Source organism: Verticillium alfalfae, genomic scaffold (assembly GCF_000150825.1).
Source record: "Verticillium alfalfae VaMs.102 supercont1.3 genomic scaffold, whole genome shotgun sequence".
In the NCBI taxonomy this organism is placed as follows: Eukaryota; Fungi; Ascomycota; class Sordariomycetes; order Glomerellales; family Plectosphaerellaceae; genus Verticillium; species Verticillium alfalfae.
In genome coordinates, this window is record NW_003315036.1 from 2,731 (window position 1) to 16,467 (window position 13,737).

Genomic DNA, 13,737 nt, shown 5'->3' on the forward strand with positions numbered 1-13,737 from the left:
GAACTTTGTCACTACAATCAAGTTGCGAGCTGGCGCGAGTTCATCGTTGTTTGCATTTCTGGCGACTTTTAGAGACTAGGAACAGAATAACTTGAAATTATCTCTACATGCAATAAACCCCCATTAGGAGCTCGGGAAAACGATTGATGCGCGTGTTCCTATGTATCAGGTCATTTGTTGTTCTCGGCGCTCCCTGCCAAGGATGTACGTCTTGGTTCGTACGCCAGGTTGCCCAACCCTGAATCATTTTCTCGAACCCCGCACTCTTTCGTCATTCCACATTCCTTCCGTCTTCACTCCGACATCTGAGCAATTTAGGCCATGGACAAAATTAGAAGTCATTTCAAACGAAAATCGCATAATGTCCTCGAAAGAAGCCGACAGTGGCACGATCCAGTTATCGAGATCTACGAAAACATTGCTTCGTCCAAGGCTCCGTGCTCTGTCCGGGCATACGATGTCGCCAATAGGCGATGGTATCAACTAGATGTTGATGTGGCAGTCAGTGACGACGCATGGTTGTCATCTGTTGTCCAAAAACATGTCAGGGCGTACCATCGCGGCCACCGACGGCAACCTCGCTGGAATACAATTCGAACAACGCTGAAAGGCAGCCCCGTTGCCTACCATACACAGGAAGAACAAAACGTTGCACTACCCATCACTGGAAGCCTTCGGTACGGCTCTGATCCTGAGGACCGTTTTCCTACCGTTCACTATGGCGACATCCATGACAAAAGATATCTAAGCAAAGGCACAGATGTCTGTCAATGGGACGGCCGCAAAGCTGTTTTCAAACGAATCGAATTCAGCGATGATATCAAGGCTTTTGAGAGGGCGATTCGCACTCGAGAGAAACTCTTAGCCCACTTGGATAGTCAAGTCGATGGCGAGAATATGTTTGGAGAGATGGAGAAGAGGTTCAATGTCGTCCCTATCCACGCTGTGGTCATACAAGACGCATCACCGGGGCCTTGGGAAGATGGGTCAGTCGCTGGCGTTCTCATGCCGTTCGCAGGACGCAGTCTAGACTCCCTTGCAAAGCAAGGAGATATCATCATGACCGAATCGCAGCTCTATGACTTAACGCGTGGAGTGAAAGAGCTTAATCGAATTGGGATCATGCATGGAGACATATGCGACTGGAACGTCACGATACAGTCACAGAAAATAACAGGAGGGACACCTCATCCTGAAGGTGGTAAGCTTTTATTGGTGGACATGGGTAACGTCGCTCCGGACTACCAGGGAGACGCACAGCTACTAGGTAAACTGTTTCACTGGTGTCTCCAGCATTCGGAGGCATTGGGGCGGACGTCGGATATCAAGCAGAGAGTCATTTCCGCAGCAAATATGTTAGAGGCGGGAGACTTAGACGCGGCTCTGGACGCACTGCAATATTCGGCAAAAGGCCGAGGAAACAGACAGGTAATCAGCTTTGCGCCATGAGGTGTGTCTGGCATGGTACGTCCTCATCAAGACAGCGCTGCAATTGTTCCACATGCAATCTCTGATGATGGCTCCGTATTTCAACCAGAATTCCTTTACTATGATTATCACTTCTGCCCTAATGCTTTCCTTCAGATCATTTATCAATTTCCTGAGGCGGTAAATCGAAACGTGTGGGCATGAACTTTCGCGTGTAAGACTAGATGCAGGTCATTTCATTGTCAGGATTCTATCCCCATGACGTTCAGTTCTCCCCAGTTAAGAGTATACCATTCCCTTGAGCTAAAGCTACGGCTAAGATTTTTGAATGCAGAGTGATTCGGTTTCCTCTCACCAGCCGAGAGGCTTCATCATATATCCATGTGAAGTATGTGATCAGCCGTCGCTGCTCGGAGGTGAACTTCCCCCGACTTGTTACCGTCGGGTCGGCAACAGACCCCTGCCTGGCATTGTGACCCCGCCACCCCTCACTTAACCAGGATCTCACGGACTCAGTTGATCGCATGGCAGCGTAAAGTGCGGGGTGACGAAACTTTTGGTCAAAGGGGCTTGATCATCTCACATGTGTGTCACACTCACAGCACCAGGCACGCTTTCAGAAAAGACCCGGCGTTACACGCAGCAACGTATCATGTACTATGCCTAAGCAATGATTCTGGGTCCTCGTCATGAGATTGTTTTCACTTGCCTTAACTTGCTTGCAGGCTTTACCTAGGAAGGACCGACCATTGGCAGCGTCGCCCGTCGCGTGATGACCAAGATGTGCTCGTTGAGACCTACAAGGATCGTGCATGAGCATATGCAGTCTCAGCATTCTTCCATCTATCCTTTCGATCCGATTAACGGGCCGGCCAACGGCCGTCGAAACGACTGAAGTCAAATTAAACGCACATTAGGACGATCGCCGGCCATGACTTCGCTGCAAAGTTATCATCACTCCGTCTTTGGCATTTCTCGACCCTTTCGAAAGTCAGGGGAATGACTTTCATTCCGTGAGGCTACACTTGTTTCAAACCGCCGTCTCAGACTCGAAATGTTGCCCTCAGTTGTGCCCAGACAGTTCTGTTCTTCGCCAATATTGCCTTAGTAACGGGGCGCTCACTATGGTCCTCAGTTCCGGCTACCCACGGCACTCGAAGTAGTGATATATACCTCCTCAAGAAGGCCTATCCTGTTGGTAATGGGAAACTTGGAGGTGAGAATGGACACAGTAATTCTGTAGCTGCACTGTCTGACAGCTGATTAGCAATACCTCATGGGCCTCCTGGTTTAGAGAAAGTAATTATCAATGTTGATTCTCTATGGTCCGGTGGGCCATTTGAATCCGAGGTAACTTTCCCCTGGCCACCTTTGCTTCGAATATCTGACATAATGGCACAGAGCTACTCAGGTGGCAACCCGCCATCTCCGAAACACGAAGCCTTACCGGGCTTGCGAGCCAACATCTTCGCAAATGGCACTGGACGTAAGTCATGAATATCTCGAATTGGGTCGAATCATGTGTAATTAATGGATAAGCTATTTAGACGTCGATCCTCTCCTGGGCGAAGGCGACCATTTCGGTGCATACCGAACACTGGGCAACTTCAGTGTTGCTGTCGAAGAAATGGGCGACTTTTCTGACTATCGCCGGACCCTCGACTTGACCACAGGTATACATACTACTGAATTTGACACCGGTGGAGCTACCTTTACTACTGTCGTCTACTGCAGCTTTCCAGCAAAGGTATGTGTCTACAGTATATCAACGACCGGCGAGACACTTCCCAAGGTGAGGTTCGGCTTTGAAAACATCCTCGTCGAGGCAAACTTATTCAACGTCACCTGTGGGGACCAGTACGTTAAAGGTGTTGGCGTGACCCAACTCGGATTCCCTCTGGGTATGAAGTACGAGTCAATAGCTCGTATCACAGGAAGACCAGGCTGTACAAAACCAGCCACAGAATGCTCTGATGACGGCTCGTTGTCTGTGACCGTACCAGATGGTCAGAAAACACTCACAATCGTCATTGGGGCAGAGACGAACTTTGATCAGTCCAAAGGTAATGCGGAAAGTGGCTATAGTTTCCGTGGCGTGGATCCTCACGAATATGTCGAACAAGTAACCAATAACGCTGCAACACAAGGTCGCCGGACACTTCTCGAAGGTCACCTTGAAGACTACCAGACTCTTCAAGGTGCTTTTACTTTTGATCTCCCCGATCCGAACAACTCGGCGCAAAAAGAGACCGCTGCACTCATCCAAGAGTATGATTCAGACGGCCCAGGAGATCCCTTTTTGGAAGCTCTCTTGTTCGACTACGCTCGACATCTTCTCATCACATCATCGCGAGAAGATTCCCTTCCGGCTAACCTGGCTGGGCGGTGGACGGAAGAACTTTGGCCGGCTTGGAGTGGTGATTACCATGCCAACATCAACCTCCAGATGAACTACTGGGCTGCTGACCAGACAGGGCTCAGTCGGACCCAAGACGCGCTTTGGAACTACATGGAGAAAAACTGGGTACCTCGTGGCTCTGAGACGGCACAGCTTCTTTACAACGCTAGTGGCTGGGTTGTGCACAACGAGATGAATATTTTCGGACATACAGCCATGAAAAACGCTGCCAGTTGGGCATTCTGTGAAGTGCCTTCAGTTCCGTCTGAAGCTGCAACTTGCTAATCAGTCGACAGATCCGGCCGCTCCCGCATGGATGATGCAGCACGTTTGGGACAATTTTGATTACACACAAGACATCGGTTGGTTCAGGGATCAAGGATATCCTCTGATTAAGGGGGTTGCGGAGTTTTGGCTCACTCAGCTGGTCGAAGACAAATTCAGCAACGATGGAACACTGGTCGTCAATCCGTGCAATAGCCCGGAGCATGGACCAACAACTTTTGGATGCACCCACTATCAGCAAGAGATTCATCGCGTGTTCGATACAGTCTTATCTGGCGCTGAATACGTTCGGGAAGAGGATACTGGCTTTCTTGAAGATGTCAAGTTGAGCCTCAAAAAGCTGGACAAAGGCCTTCATTTCACTAACTGGGGAGGCATCAAGGAATGGAAGCTTCCGGATTCTTTCGGTTTTGAAGAAAAGACTACGCATCGCCATCTTTCTCATTTGACAGGTTGGCATCCAGGATATTCGGTTTCATCTTATCTAGGCGGCTATACGAATGTCACGATTCAGTCAGGCGTCAGGAAGACGCTGGAGTCTCGTGGCAATGGCAACGGGCCCGATGCGAACGCTGCCTGGGGCAAGGTCTGGCGGTCTGCTTGCTGGGCGCGTTTGAATAACACAGACATGGCGCACTATCATCTCCGCTATGCGATTGATGTCAACTTTGCCGACAATGGTTTCAGCATGTACTCGGCGCGCAATGAACCATTCCAAATTGACGCCAATTTCGGGCTCGCGGGAGCGATACTGAGTATGCTGGTGGTCGACCTACCCCTGGCGCACGATGCTCCCTCTCAAGAAATCAGATCGGTGGTCCTTGGGCCTGCGATCCCCGCATCCTGGGCCGGTGGCAGTGTCAAAGGACTTCGTCTCCGAGGAGGTGGCGCAGTTGATTTTAGCTGGAACGACGATGGATTAGTCACTGCAGCGGCATTAACTGGATCCCGAACGACAGTGAGGCTCGTAAATGTCGAGGGTACAGTTTTGTAACCGAATTGATCGCGCGCGGCGCGTGAATTAATTGAAGACTACCGTCTTGGTTTTGTTGAGGAAAACGCGTCCCTCGGCCGTCCACTTGACCGCAGCGGCCAAGACCTGGCTCTCGACATTGGCTCCCTCCTCAACCAGCTCCTTTGGGTTCAGGCTATGATCGACCCTAGAGACACGCTGCTCGATGATGGGGCCTTCATCAAGGTCAGCCGTGACGAAATGAGCAGTAGCGCCAATGATCTTGACTCCGCGCTCATAGGCCTGGTGGTATGGTTTGGCGCCCTTGAAGGATGGCAAGAAGCTGTGGTGGATGTTGATGATCCGTCCGGACATAGCTTCGCACAGTCTCGGCGAGAGAACCTGCATGTAACGGGCGAGGACGACAAGCTCAATGTCGTGCTCCTTGATGAGGTCTAGGATCTTCTGCTCCTGCTCGGCCTTGGTGTCCTTGGTTACGGGCAGATGCTTGAATCCAATGCCGTAGTTGCCAGCCAGTTGCTGGAACTCCGGGTGGTTCGAAACAATAAGGGGCACCTCAATGTTCAGCTGGCCAGCCTTGGTACGGAAGAGTAGGTCGTTCAGGCAGTGGCCGATCTTGGACACCATGATCAAAACACGCAGCTTCTTCGCGACGGGTCGAATATCGTACTCCATCTTGAGATCGGCAGCAAGTGCGCCAAAAGGCTCATCCAGATGCGCCGTCGACTCCGATGGAGTGGGACCAAAATGAACACGCATGAAGAACTTCTCAGAGACCGGGTCGGAAAACTGCTGGAGATCCAGAATGTTGAGGTTCTGTTCGGCAAAGATGCCTGTCACCGCGTGGACGATGCCAGGCTTGTCCGGGCAGGACAGGGTCAGAATGTGATCGTTAGCCATGTTGAAAGGCGATGTCGAAACCGTGCAAAGGAACTGTCGTGGTTGTTGGTGTCGTTGTTAAGTTGAAGGTGAGTCAGTGTGACGATGATGTTCGTTGGTGGATGAAAATGTCAGGGCTTACTTAATCTCCGTGGCTGAAAGCATGTTTGGCGGGGGGGATTTGACCCACAGCGGCCGGGCTCGCGCGTTGGCATTGGCTCCGTTTTCAGTAACGTCGGAGATCCTTCGGCGTCGCGCTTTTGCTGGCCACGTACAGAGAGAGTCTAGCGCTTGCGGAATGCCCGGCTGTCATACTTCAGGACGTTGAGAAATAAACGCCCAAGGAAAAGAGCGTTCACGAAGGCGGAGGCTGCTCGAGGTTTAATGATGGCATGCAAGCAGCAATTCGATATTTAAATGAAGACATGTGGTGACAGCTCAGCTGTCCGGTAATCTAGGAAGAATCGCTATTGTCTGCGCAGGAAAAGGCCCCCAATGGCTGAAGTCCAACACCCCCGCATCATGAGGGCTGCCCAGATTGTACAGGTTGGTATCGTCGTCCTCACAGATGTCTACAGGGAGAGTGACTAAGGAACACTAGTATGGGAAACCATATCAGCTCACTGAGAGACCAACTCCAATTATACGAGATCACGAACTCCTGGTTCGGATCAAAGCAGCTGGTTTCTGCCACTCTGACCTTCAAGTATTGGACGGACAGTTCAAGTCACCTCTTGGTCTCATCCCATCTCACGAGCCAGCAGGATGCATTGTTCAAATTGGACATCGATGCCATCCTCGTTGGAAGCTTGGTCAGAGGGTCGGTGTCCTCAACTTCAAGAATGCCTGCGACCAATGCGCTGGTTGCAAGACAGCAAAGCAAGTACTGAATCACTTGGATCCGAGGTATTGCGACAACCGAGAGACTGCAGGATTCCAACACGATGGAGCGTTTGCGGAATACATGGTCGCCGACCCAGAAACAACCGTGTTACTCCCCGACAGTCTTTCTTTCGAGCAGGCGGCGCCACTAATGTGCGCGGGTGCCACTGTCTGGGGCTCGCTCGAAAGAGCAACCCAAGGCCTAGAACAAGGCAGTGTTGTGGCTGTCGTAGGCATCGGTGGCCTTGGGCATTTGGGTATCCAGTTCGCCAAGGGCCTCGGTTTTCGAACCATTGCCGTAGATAGCCGCCCAGCGGGCAGGCTATTGGCCAACGAAACATCGAACCCAGCTTTGCGTCCAGATCTTGTAATAGACTCGGGCAGTCCCGACGCCGACAGGCGGATCTTCGAGTTTACAGAAGGCCAGGGCGTTGCGGCAGCTATTGTCTGTACAGACTCATTGATTGCTAACGCCTGGGCCCTCAAGATCCTTCGCATGGGTGGCTCCCTGGGGATTCTGGGCCTTCCCGCAGAGCAGTGGAGGTTTGAGGCCGACTTGATCGTCTTCAAGGAGTTGACACTGAGAGGGACGTATGTCGCAAGCAGAGTCGCCACGGAAAGAATGATGGAGGTCGTTAGCCAATACGGCATCGAGTCTCATTTAGCTATGGCATCTTTTGATGATATCCCAGGCATCGTCGATGCATACAAAGATGCTGATTTCCGAGGAAGACTTGTAGTCAGGATATCGAAGTAGGGACGGAGAGTATGAACCTGATTGCCTCTGCACTTACCGCGTTCTAATTACTTTATCATCCTGATACGAGCTTACGATACTTCTGAAGAGCCTGCCCCATTACGTTGATGAAAGGCCATTGAGTGTTGCTTTTGAAAAAGTGCGCCCATATCATGTGGACGGCCAGTCCCAGGCTGCGCGGTCTCTTTCGATGGCTCCGTTGTACTCCTCAGCCACAAAGTCGACTGACATGCATGCTTCGTCGACGATGCACCAGACCCAATGTAGAATGCGATCCTCGCTGTCTGCATGATGTCAGCGAGACGGTTATGGTAAAAGGCCGTACACTTTACCTGTCAAAGGGGTCGCGGCTAGGGTCTCGGTCAACGAGAACAACCACTTGCTCAGTAGGACTGCACACTCTAAGCCTGAAAGCGAATGCCTGACACTCCAAAAAAAGGCCTGACTGCGTGCGACACGATCTACGCCGAGGCGGACCGGGATACTTAGCATATGTGTAGAATACAACAGAGCCGTGACAACTCCATCGCTACGCTCCACTGCAGGGGACTGAGCGAGGGCCCGCGCGATACGCCTGGGATCGCGAGTCTCGAGTAGGCGGTATGGCCCTAGGTGTAGGTAAATTCGAACGTATGCCAATCCGAGCAGAGAGCTGGAGGTGAATGGTATAGGTCCGTTCTCATTGTTGGGATCCAGCGTTGACTCCGGAGCCTGCTGCCAACCGGACGTCCACGAACGGAGTCCACTCCTGTTGAATCAGTCAATACTGCAACGCACTTGGTGCAAATGTCAAGCGGGTACTAACTCAAGCTTATCGACTTCTTCCGCCGGCAGCTGAGCCGAGTGATCCATAACGGGAAGAGACAAGTCTCTGACAATGTATATGCGCTGCAGAAGCCCGTGAAGGAGCACGTAATTGCCAAGTGGTGTTGGAATCGGATCCAGAATTCCCATGCCGTCGTCAGCCTTCTTCAACAGCAAGGACAACGCATGCTGAAAGAACAGCTGCTGCTTGGATATCTCGCTGTGAGCAGCCTGCCACTGCATTGCATTGGGTGCCTTCCATTCCTTGGTCGAGCACGGCAATCTGAGGTTGATTTCGTTGCTCCGCAGAACAGGATAGACGTTGTATGCAATACTGTGTATGTGAAGAAAAGAGAACGCGATCAGCTTGGTGCGTCGAACGGATTCCTGCCGTACCCAGGCCTCCCAAACTGCTTGGGATCCGTTGGTGCCGTCTGTCAAGGACGGATGGGTTTCCTCGCCGAGGCCGAGATCACGAAGAACCTGAGCAAGGAGTCCTTGCAAGGTGAATGCCTCTTGGAGAAGGGCGACCTTGGGTTCCCAAGTAGCATAGCCCATGAGAAGAACGAGAGCGCGTACCGTCTCAATGGGTTCCCAGGTTGCCCACTCATTGAAAGGGTCTCGTGCGACGTGCTCGGGTCGCGTGGCTCCTTTAAGCGGCGAGGGGTCATGGAGACCCAGGTAGGAGCGGCTCTTGGCACCAAATTTGCCAGCCTCGCGTCGTATCCTCTCTACGAGGATTGCTTGGCCAGCATGGAATAGCGACTCTGAATTGCGACGTTCGAAGCAGTACTGACTGCCCAAAGCTGCAATCCCGAGGATCAGTTCCAAAGCATGGTCCGATAGCCGCCACGTTGCGACATGGATGAAAGGCATATGGGAATGAAACCCCTCAAAGAAGGAGGTCACATATCGCGTCAATGCATGGCGTGATGGGAATTTGAAAGTAGGATCAAGAACATCGCGGAAAGCCTCTGTCGCAGCAATGAGGCGGGAACGCTGGTCGTCAGTGACCCTGAAGGGTTGAGAATCACCTTCATGGGAACGAGGGCCTAATATTCGTAAGCGTACGTCACTCGTGTATAAATCCAATCATGGCCTTACTGTATTCTGTAAGATCATGGTGCATTCGATTCTTTGCAGGGGCTGAGGGAAGCCAAGCATTGAACGGTGTACCGGGTCTCTGGCTCTGCGTGTAATTTGCATCATCTCTGTTGCGCAAGGCAGGATCTAGGACATCTTCTTTCTCTGGGCCCTGAAAGTAGGGGCTCCATTCTGCTGGAAGCCCTACCCCGTCCAGGAAATTTGCGAACTCACGGAACTGGGCATCGAACCCCGTACTTACGCCATCTATCGCACTGCTATCAAAGAAATGTGGCGGGAGAATATTCTGCTGAAATGGTTGTGCTACCATACTGTTGTTACCATGACCAAGTGAATATATCTCCGTCGGAGTTTGAGCCCGTTGTTGATGGGTTGGGTTTGACCATTGCGTAGGCTCCACTGTTGTCACAGTTGTAGTGACGGTGGCGTTGGTGGTAGCTTGGTGATCTACCGATGGAACAGAACAGGACGCCGAAGGCGTTGGTTTATCATCTGGGGGTGTGTCCTCGTGAGATGTGATTCTCTGATGGCGGGTTAGGAGATCCCGACGTGTAAACGCAGCTCCGCAATGGCAGATGAAAGGCTTCTCTTTGGTGTCTGGAATGCAGCACATTTGGTTAGCACATGGATATGAGGCAAGGAAGCGGACCCAAGCGTGCTGATAAACCCCGGTTCTCCTATGTTGTTTGCAAGGACTCGGCACTTACGAGTGCGGATATGACGTTCGAGATGCTCGGTGCGCTTGAAGGTTCCGGCGCAGTGCGGACATGCGCGTGCACCAGGTACGGATGTAGTCCGCCCCTGCGCTTATTTTGCGACGGCTTCTGATGCTGTTGCGCGTGGGTATGGGGCAGCATCTCCACGGGAGTCCACAGGAGGGCCTCCCCAGCAGTTTGGAGCAGGTGAAGTTCGCCGCGGCGATGTTGGAGGTGGAAGAGATGTTGGGGGTGGACATGCGGCGCGGGGTCTCGGGGCAGCTCTGGCTTTTGGGGTCGAACTCGGCTCTCAGTGGAGTCTTGCGCCAGAACCTCGTCAGCGCTGATCAGAGGCGCGCCATGAATCGTAAGCGTGCTTCGAGACTGGGGTTATCGAGTGCTGGCGACCTGGGCTACGGGAGTGAGTTGGGGTAAGATAAGTGCCAACGTAGATCCGAAGCTATCTACCCAGCCGAGACGATACCTCTCCACCACCACCACCTCGATCTATCTCAAAGATTGGCCTCTCACCCAGATAGATGCATCAAAAAAGGACCGCCATCCGCATCGTTCAAAAACCTGTGAACTATTGCCGTGCTCTTTCATCTATTTTTTTTCTTGTGACGGAGCCTCTGTGAGTCAACGTCGAGTTGGAATACGCCAACACACAACTGGCAATGCTCTTGACATTTCCTGGCGTGGCCCTGGTCACTGGAGCAGGAGGAACAGGTTTGTCAGCGTCATTGCACGTCATGTTGTGACGGTCATGGCGCGGTCTTGCTAACAGGAGATAATGTGCACAAGGAATTGGCGCAGCTGTGGCCAAAAGGTTCGCGCAGTCTGGCTGCACCAGGCTGGCCCTCACAGACATCAACGCCGAGTCACTCGCCAAGACACGCAGTGCGTTACGGGAATTTCGACCGGAAGCGCAGATATGTAGCATGGCGGGCGACATCTCGAATGATTCCTTTGTGTCGTCTTTCGCCAAGCACGTTTCAAAGACGTTCGGGCGTGTCGATTATGCCGTCTTTAGTGCGGGTGTGCTGGGAGCCTCGTTGCGATCTCACGAAACACCCGTAGCAGATTTTGACCGCATTACAAACATCAACTATAGAGGGACATGGCTGTCGTCGCGTGCCTTTCTCTCCATCATGCTAGAGCAAGAGACGCTCGCAGAACATCCGAGGCAGAGGGGCGCCATTGTGAACATTGCGAGTCAACTGGGCATTGTGGCTCGGCCCGCTGCTGCTGCGTATTGCGCGTCAAAGGCTGCAGTCATCAACATGACGAGATCCGATGCCATTGACTACTCCAAGGACGGCATCAGGATCAATTGCGTATGCCCAGGGGTGATTGAAACGCCTATGACAATCGGCTCGAAAGAGGTGGCTCAAAGGCTGAAGCCTGCCATCGATATCGCCCCTATGCAGCGAATGGGAACCCCGGAGGAAGTAGCCAATGCCGTGTTGTTCCTCTGCTCGACGCGGGCATCGTTTGTACAAGGGCATGCGCTCGTGGTTGACGGTGGCTATACTATCAATTAATCAAGTTATTAAAAAATATCTATGCTTGCCTAGGTAGGTAGGTATCAAGGAGTGAACGCATTACCGTCTTTGCGGAGGCAGCAGGGCATACAAAATGTCAGCCAGAGGTTCTGGACCAACGGTAAGCACTAGTATTCAACTGTGCACGGGCCACGCAACAGCGGGGCAACCATCTGGTCTCATTGCCCCGCCATCTGCTGCTGACGTCCCACTCTGATGAGGCACACAGTCCGTGCCTTTCTTGTTCCTCTGCTATCGAGACCAGGAAATCCGAATGGGCACGACTGATCATCGACACCACAGTTCCCGTACCCGGCATCGTCATATTCGTCACGATGCAGTCCGGAATATCAGGCAAGACTATTGTTACCTGGGTTGCATGCGCTCACATATCGCTGACTGCCTTCAAGCCTCGAAGGAGCTGGTCTCCCAGTTCAACACTCTGCTCTCGTCCGAGTCGTACTTTGGCCTCCTTGCCACCATTGAGGCAGAAGCCCTCAAACCTATTGACTTTCTTTCGCCAGTCTCCTCGACGGCATCCTTTTCAGATAACCTCGCGTCTCTACAACCCCATCTCAAGGAGACTGAGGCTCTCTACATCATCCTTCGCCGCCATGCGACCGCCCCCCACCTCATCGCCAATCACCTACGTTCCCGGATGCTGCCAAGGTCCGCCAGAAAAATGCTTTTCGCGTCTACCAGGCTGACACTGACTCGCGAGCTCGGCTCCGAGCACTTCCGCGAGACTATTTTTACAACCCACTGCTTTTGAAGCTGACGCCTTCCGGCTTCGACAAGCACGATGCCCATAACAAAATGGATGCGCCGTTGACCGAGGAAGAACAGAGCTTGGGCGAGGTGAAGCGCGCCGAACAGGAAGCGGGCAGAGGCACCGGGGCACGAGAGATCCATCTCAGCCAGAAGATGAAGCTTCCGATGCCGGATGACGCCATCGCCGCCATGCGAGCGGTCGGACAGCACAATGGCCGCGTCCTTACCATGCTGGTATGTCAATGCCTATCGTGCGACCTATAGACTAGGAAACAGCTAGAGCTAACCAAAATCTGCCTTGACAGAAAGTAAATCCTGACACCGAAAGCGTCGAGCTTGTACCTTCGACCGAGTCGCCGACCTCGATCGCCGAGCTGTCGCAAGCCATTTCGACAACCGAGCCCCGCTTCAGCATCTTCCGCTATACCCATACTCACAATGGGGCTGAAACAAGCCCTGTCCTCTTCTTTTACACGTGCCCTGCCAACTCCTCCTCGGCCAGACCTGGCCACAAGGCCATTAAAGACAGAATGCTCTGCCCGCTGATGAAGCGCGCAGTTCTCGCCATAGCGTCAAGTGAGGCTGGACTTGAGCTTGCCAAGAAGTACGAGGTCGAGGAGCCCACTGAGATCACAGAAGAGTCGGTTTTATCCGATCTACACCCCAGAGTTGAGGCCCGACAAGCATTCAGCCGCCCTAAGCGGCCTGGTCGGTGAGAACGCGAAAGAACCAAGCAATTACCTGTTTAGCCGTTCTGCTCGTAACAAATCAAAATTTCTACTGGCGATGTTTCTCTCGCTAAGATGCCCCTTGTGTCCTTGTCCTTCCAAAAATGACACGTTTCTACTCACGCTTCGTCCAGCAATGAAATCCATCAAAATCTTCCTGGCCCCTTTTACTTCATCGTGTTCATGGAGGGCAGCTCCCGATGCACTGTAGCTATGATCAAAACGAATTAGATTTGGTATCTTCGACATTGCGCCCGCAGCATACCATCCATGCAAGGCCGCAAATGCCCCTCCACATCTATCTGCGTCGCAATGGGATCAAAGCAAAATCAATCTCGTTGCCTCATCATCTATTCCTCGTACTTGCCTCCGGTGAACGCGAGATTGCTCTTCTCAAGTCTTTCCTTGATGTATTCGTACACGGTGAATGTGACAGCTTGGCCAGGGGCAACACGCATAATGCGCGGCGTGATGCCCTTGTAGAATGCG

At 52.4% G+C, this 13,737-nt stretch overlaps 9 protein-coding genes across 9 annotated transcripts in view; 5 read left to right on the plus strand and 4 right to left on the minus strand.

Annotated features, from left to right (window-relative positions):
* Positions 1 to 321: 321 nt before the first annotated feature.
* VDBG_02509 (alpha-L-fucosidase) lies at positions 322 to 4,111 on the plus strand (the record flags this gene model as incomplete). The annotated part of the gene is made up of 9 exons (XM_003006324.1): positions 322 to 948; positions 1,162 to 1,201; positions 1,294 to 1,450; positions 1,763 to 1,816; positions 2,154 to 2,236; positions 2,564 to 2,644; positions 2,696 to 2,727; positions 2,830 to 2,914; positions 2,976 to 4,111. The coding sequence occupies 9 exons, from the start codon at positions 322 to 324 to the stop codon at positions 4,109 to 4,111; spliced, it is 2,295 nt and encodes a 764-aa protein (XP_003006370.1).
* A 976-nt stretch (positions 4,112 to 5,087) lies between these two features.
* On the minus strand, positions 5,088 to 6,042 carry VDBG_02510 (Formyl transferase; the record flags this gene model as incomplete). The annotated part of the gene is made up of 1 exon (XM_003006325.1): positions 5,088 to 6,042. The coding sequence occupies one exon, from the start codon at positions 5,982 to 5,984 to the stop codon at positions 5,133 to 5,135; it is 852 nt and encodes a 283-aa protein (XP_003006371.1).
* Positions 6,043 to 6,458: 416 nt separating this feature from the next.
* Positions 6,459 to 7,602, plus strand: VDBG_02511 (alcohol dehydrogenase; the record flags this gene model as incomplete). The annotated part of the gene is made up of 2 exons (XM_003006326.1): positions 6,459 to 6,509; positions 6,685 to 7,602. 2 exons carry the CDS (start codon positions 6,459 to 6,461, stop codon positions 7,600 to 7,602), a joined length of 969 nt encoding a protein of 322 aa, XP_003006372.1.
* Positions 7,473 to 8,221, minus strand: VDBG_02512 (C2H2 type zinc finger domain-containing protein; the record flags this gene model as incomplete). Its single annotated transcript, XM_003006327.1, has 2 exons — positions 7,473 to 7,886; positions 7,935 to 8,221. Coding segments are annotated over 2 exons (420 nt in total), but the record flags the coding sequence as incomplete, so codon positions are not given.
* A 170-nt stretch (positions 8,222 to 8,391) lies between these two features.
* On the minus strand, positions 8,392 to 10,123 carry VDBG_02513 (C2H2 type zinc finger domain-containing protein; the record flags this gene model as incomplete). The annotated part of the gene is made up of 2 exons (XM_003006328.1): positions 8,392 to 9,458; positions 9,511 to 10,123. The coding sequence occupies 2 exons, from the start codon at positions 10,121 to 10,123 to the stop codon at positions 8,392 to 8,394; spliced, it is 1,680 nt and encodes a 559-aa protein (XP_003006374.1).
* Positions 10,124 to 10,337: 214 nt separating this feature from the next.
* On the plus strand, positions 10,338 to 10,640 carry VDBG_02514 (predicted protein; the record flags this gene model as incomplete). The annotated part of the gene is made up of 1 exon (XM_003006329.1): positions 10,338 to 10,640. The coding sequence occupies one exon, from the start codon at positions 10,338 to 10,340 to the stop codon at positions 10,638 to 10,640; it is 303 nt and encodes a 100-aa protein (XP_003006375.1).
* Positions 10,641 to 10,765: 125 nt separating this feature from the next.
* VDBG_02515 (2-(S)-hydroxypropyl-CoM dehydrogenase) lies at positions 10,766 to 11,765 on the plus strand (the record flags this gene model as incomplete). Its single annotated transcript, XM_003006330.1, has 2 exons — positions 10,766 to 10,934; positions 11,010 to 11,765. The coding sequence occupies 2 exons, from the start codon at positions 10,883 to 10,885 to the stop codon at positions 11,747 to 11,749; spliced, it is 792 nt and encodes a 263-aa protein (XP_003006376.1).
* Positions 11,766 to 12,565: 800 nt separating this feature from the next.
* VDBG_02516 (conserved hypothetical protein) lies at positions 12,566 to 13,236 on the plus strand (the record flags this gene model as incomplete). The annotated part of the gene is made up of 2 exons (XM_003006331.1): positions 12,566 to 12,754; positions 12,826 to 13,236. The coding sequence occupies 2 exons, from the start codon at positions 12,566 to 12,568 to the stop codon at positions 13,234 to 13,236; spliced, it is 600 nt and encodes a 199-aa protein (XP_003006377.1).
* A 362-nt stretch (positions 13,237 to 13,598) lies between these two features.
* Positions 13,599 to 13,737, minus strand: part of VDBG_02517 (succinate/fumarate mitochondrial transporter) — a gene marked incomplete at both ends in the record, with an annotated part of 1,195 nt that continues 1,056 nt past the window's right edge. The window contains one exon of the mRNA XM_003006332.1: positions 13,599 to 13,684. Within this exon, the coding sequence (XP_003006378.1) occupies positions 13,599 to 13,684 (86 nt within the window). The remainder of the gene's footprint in view (positions 13,685 to 13,737) is intronic.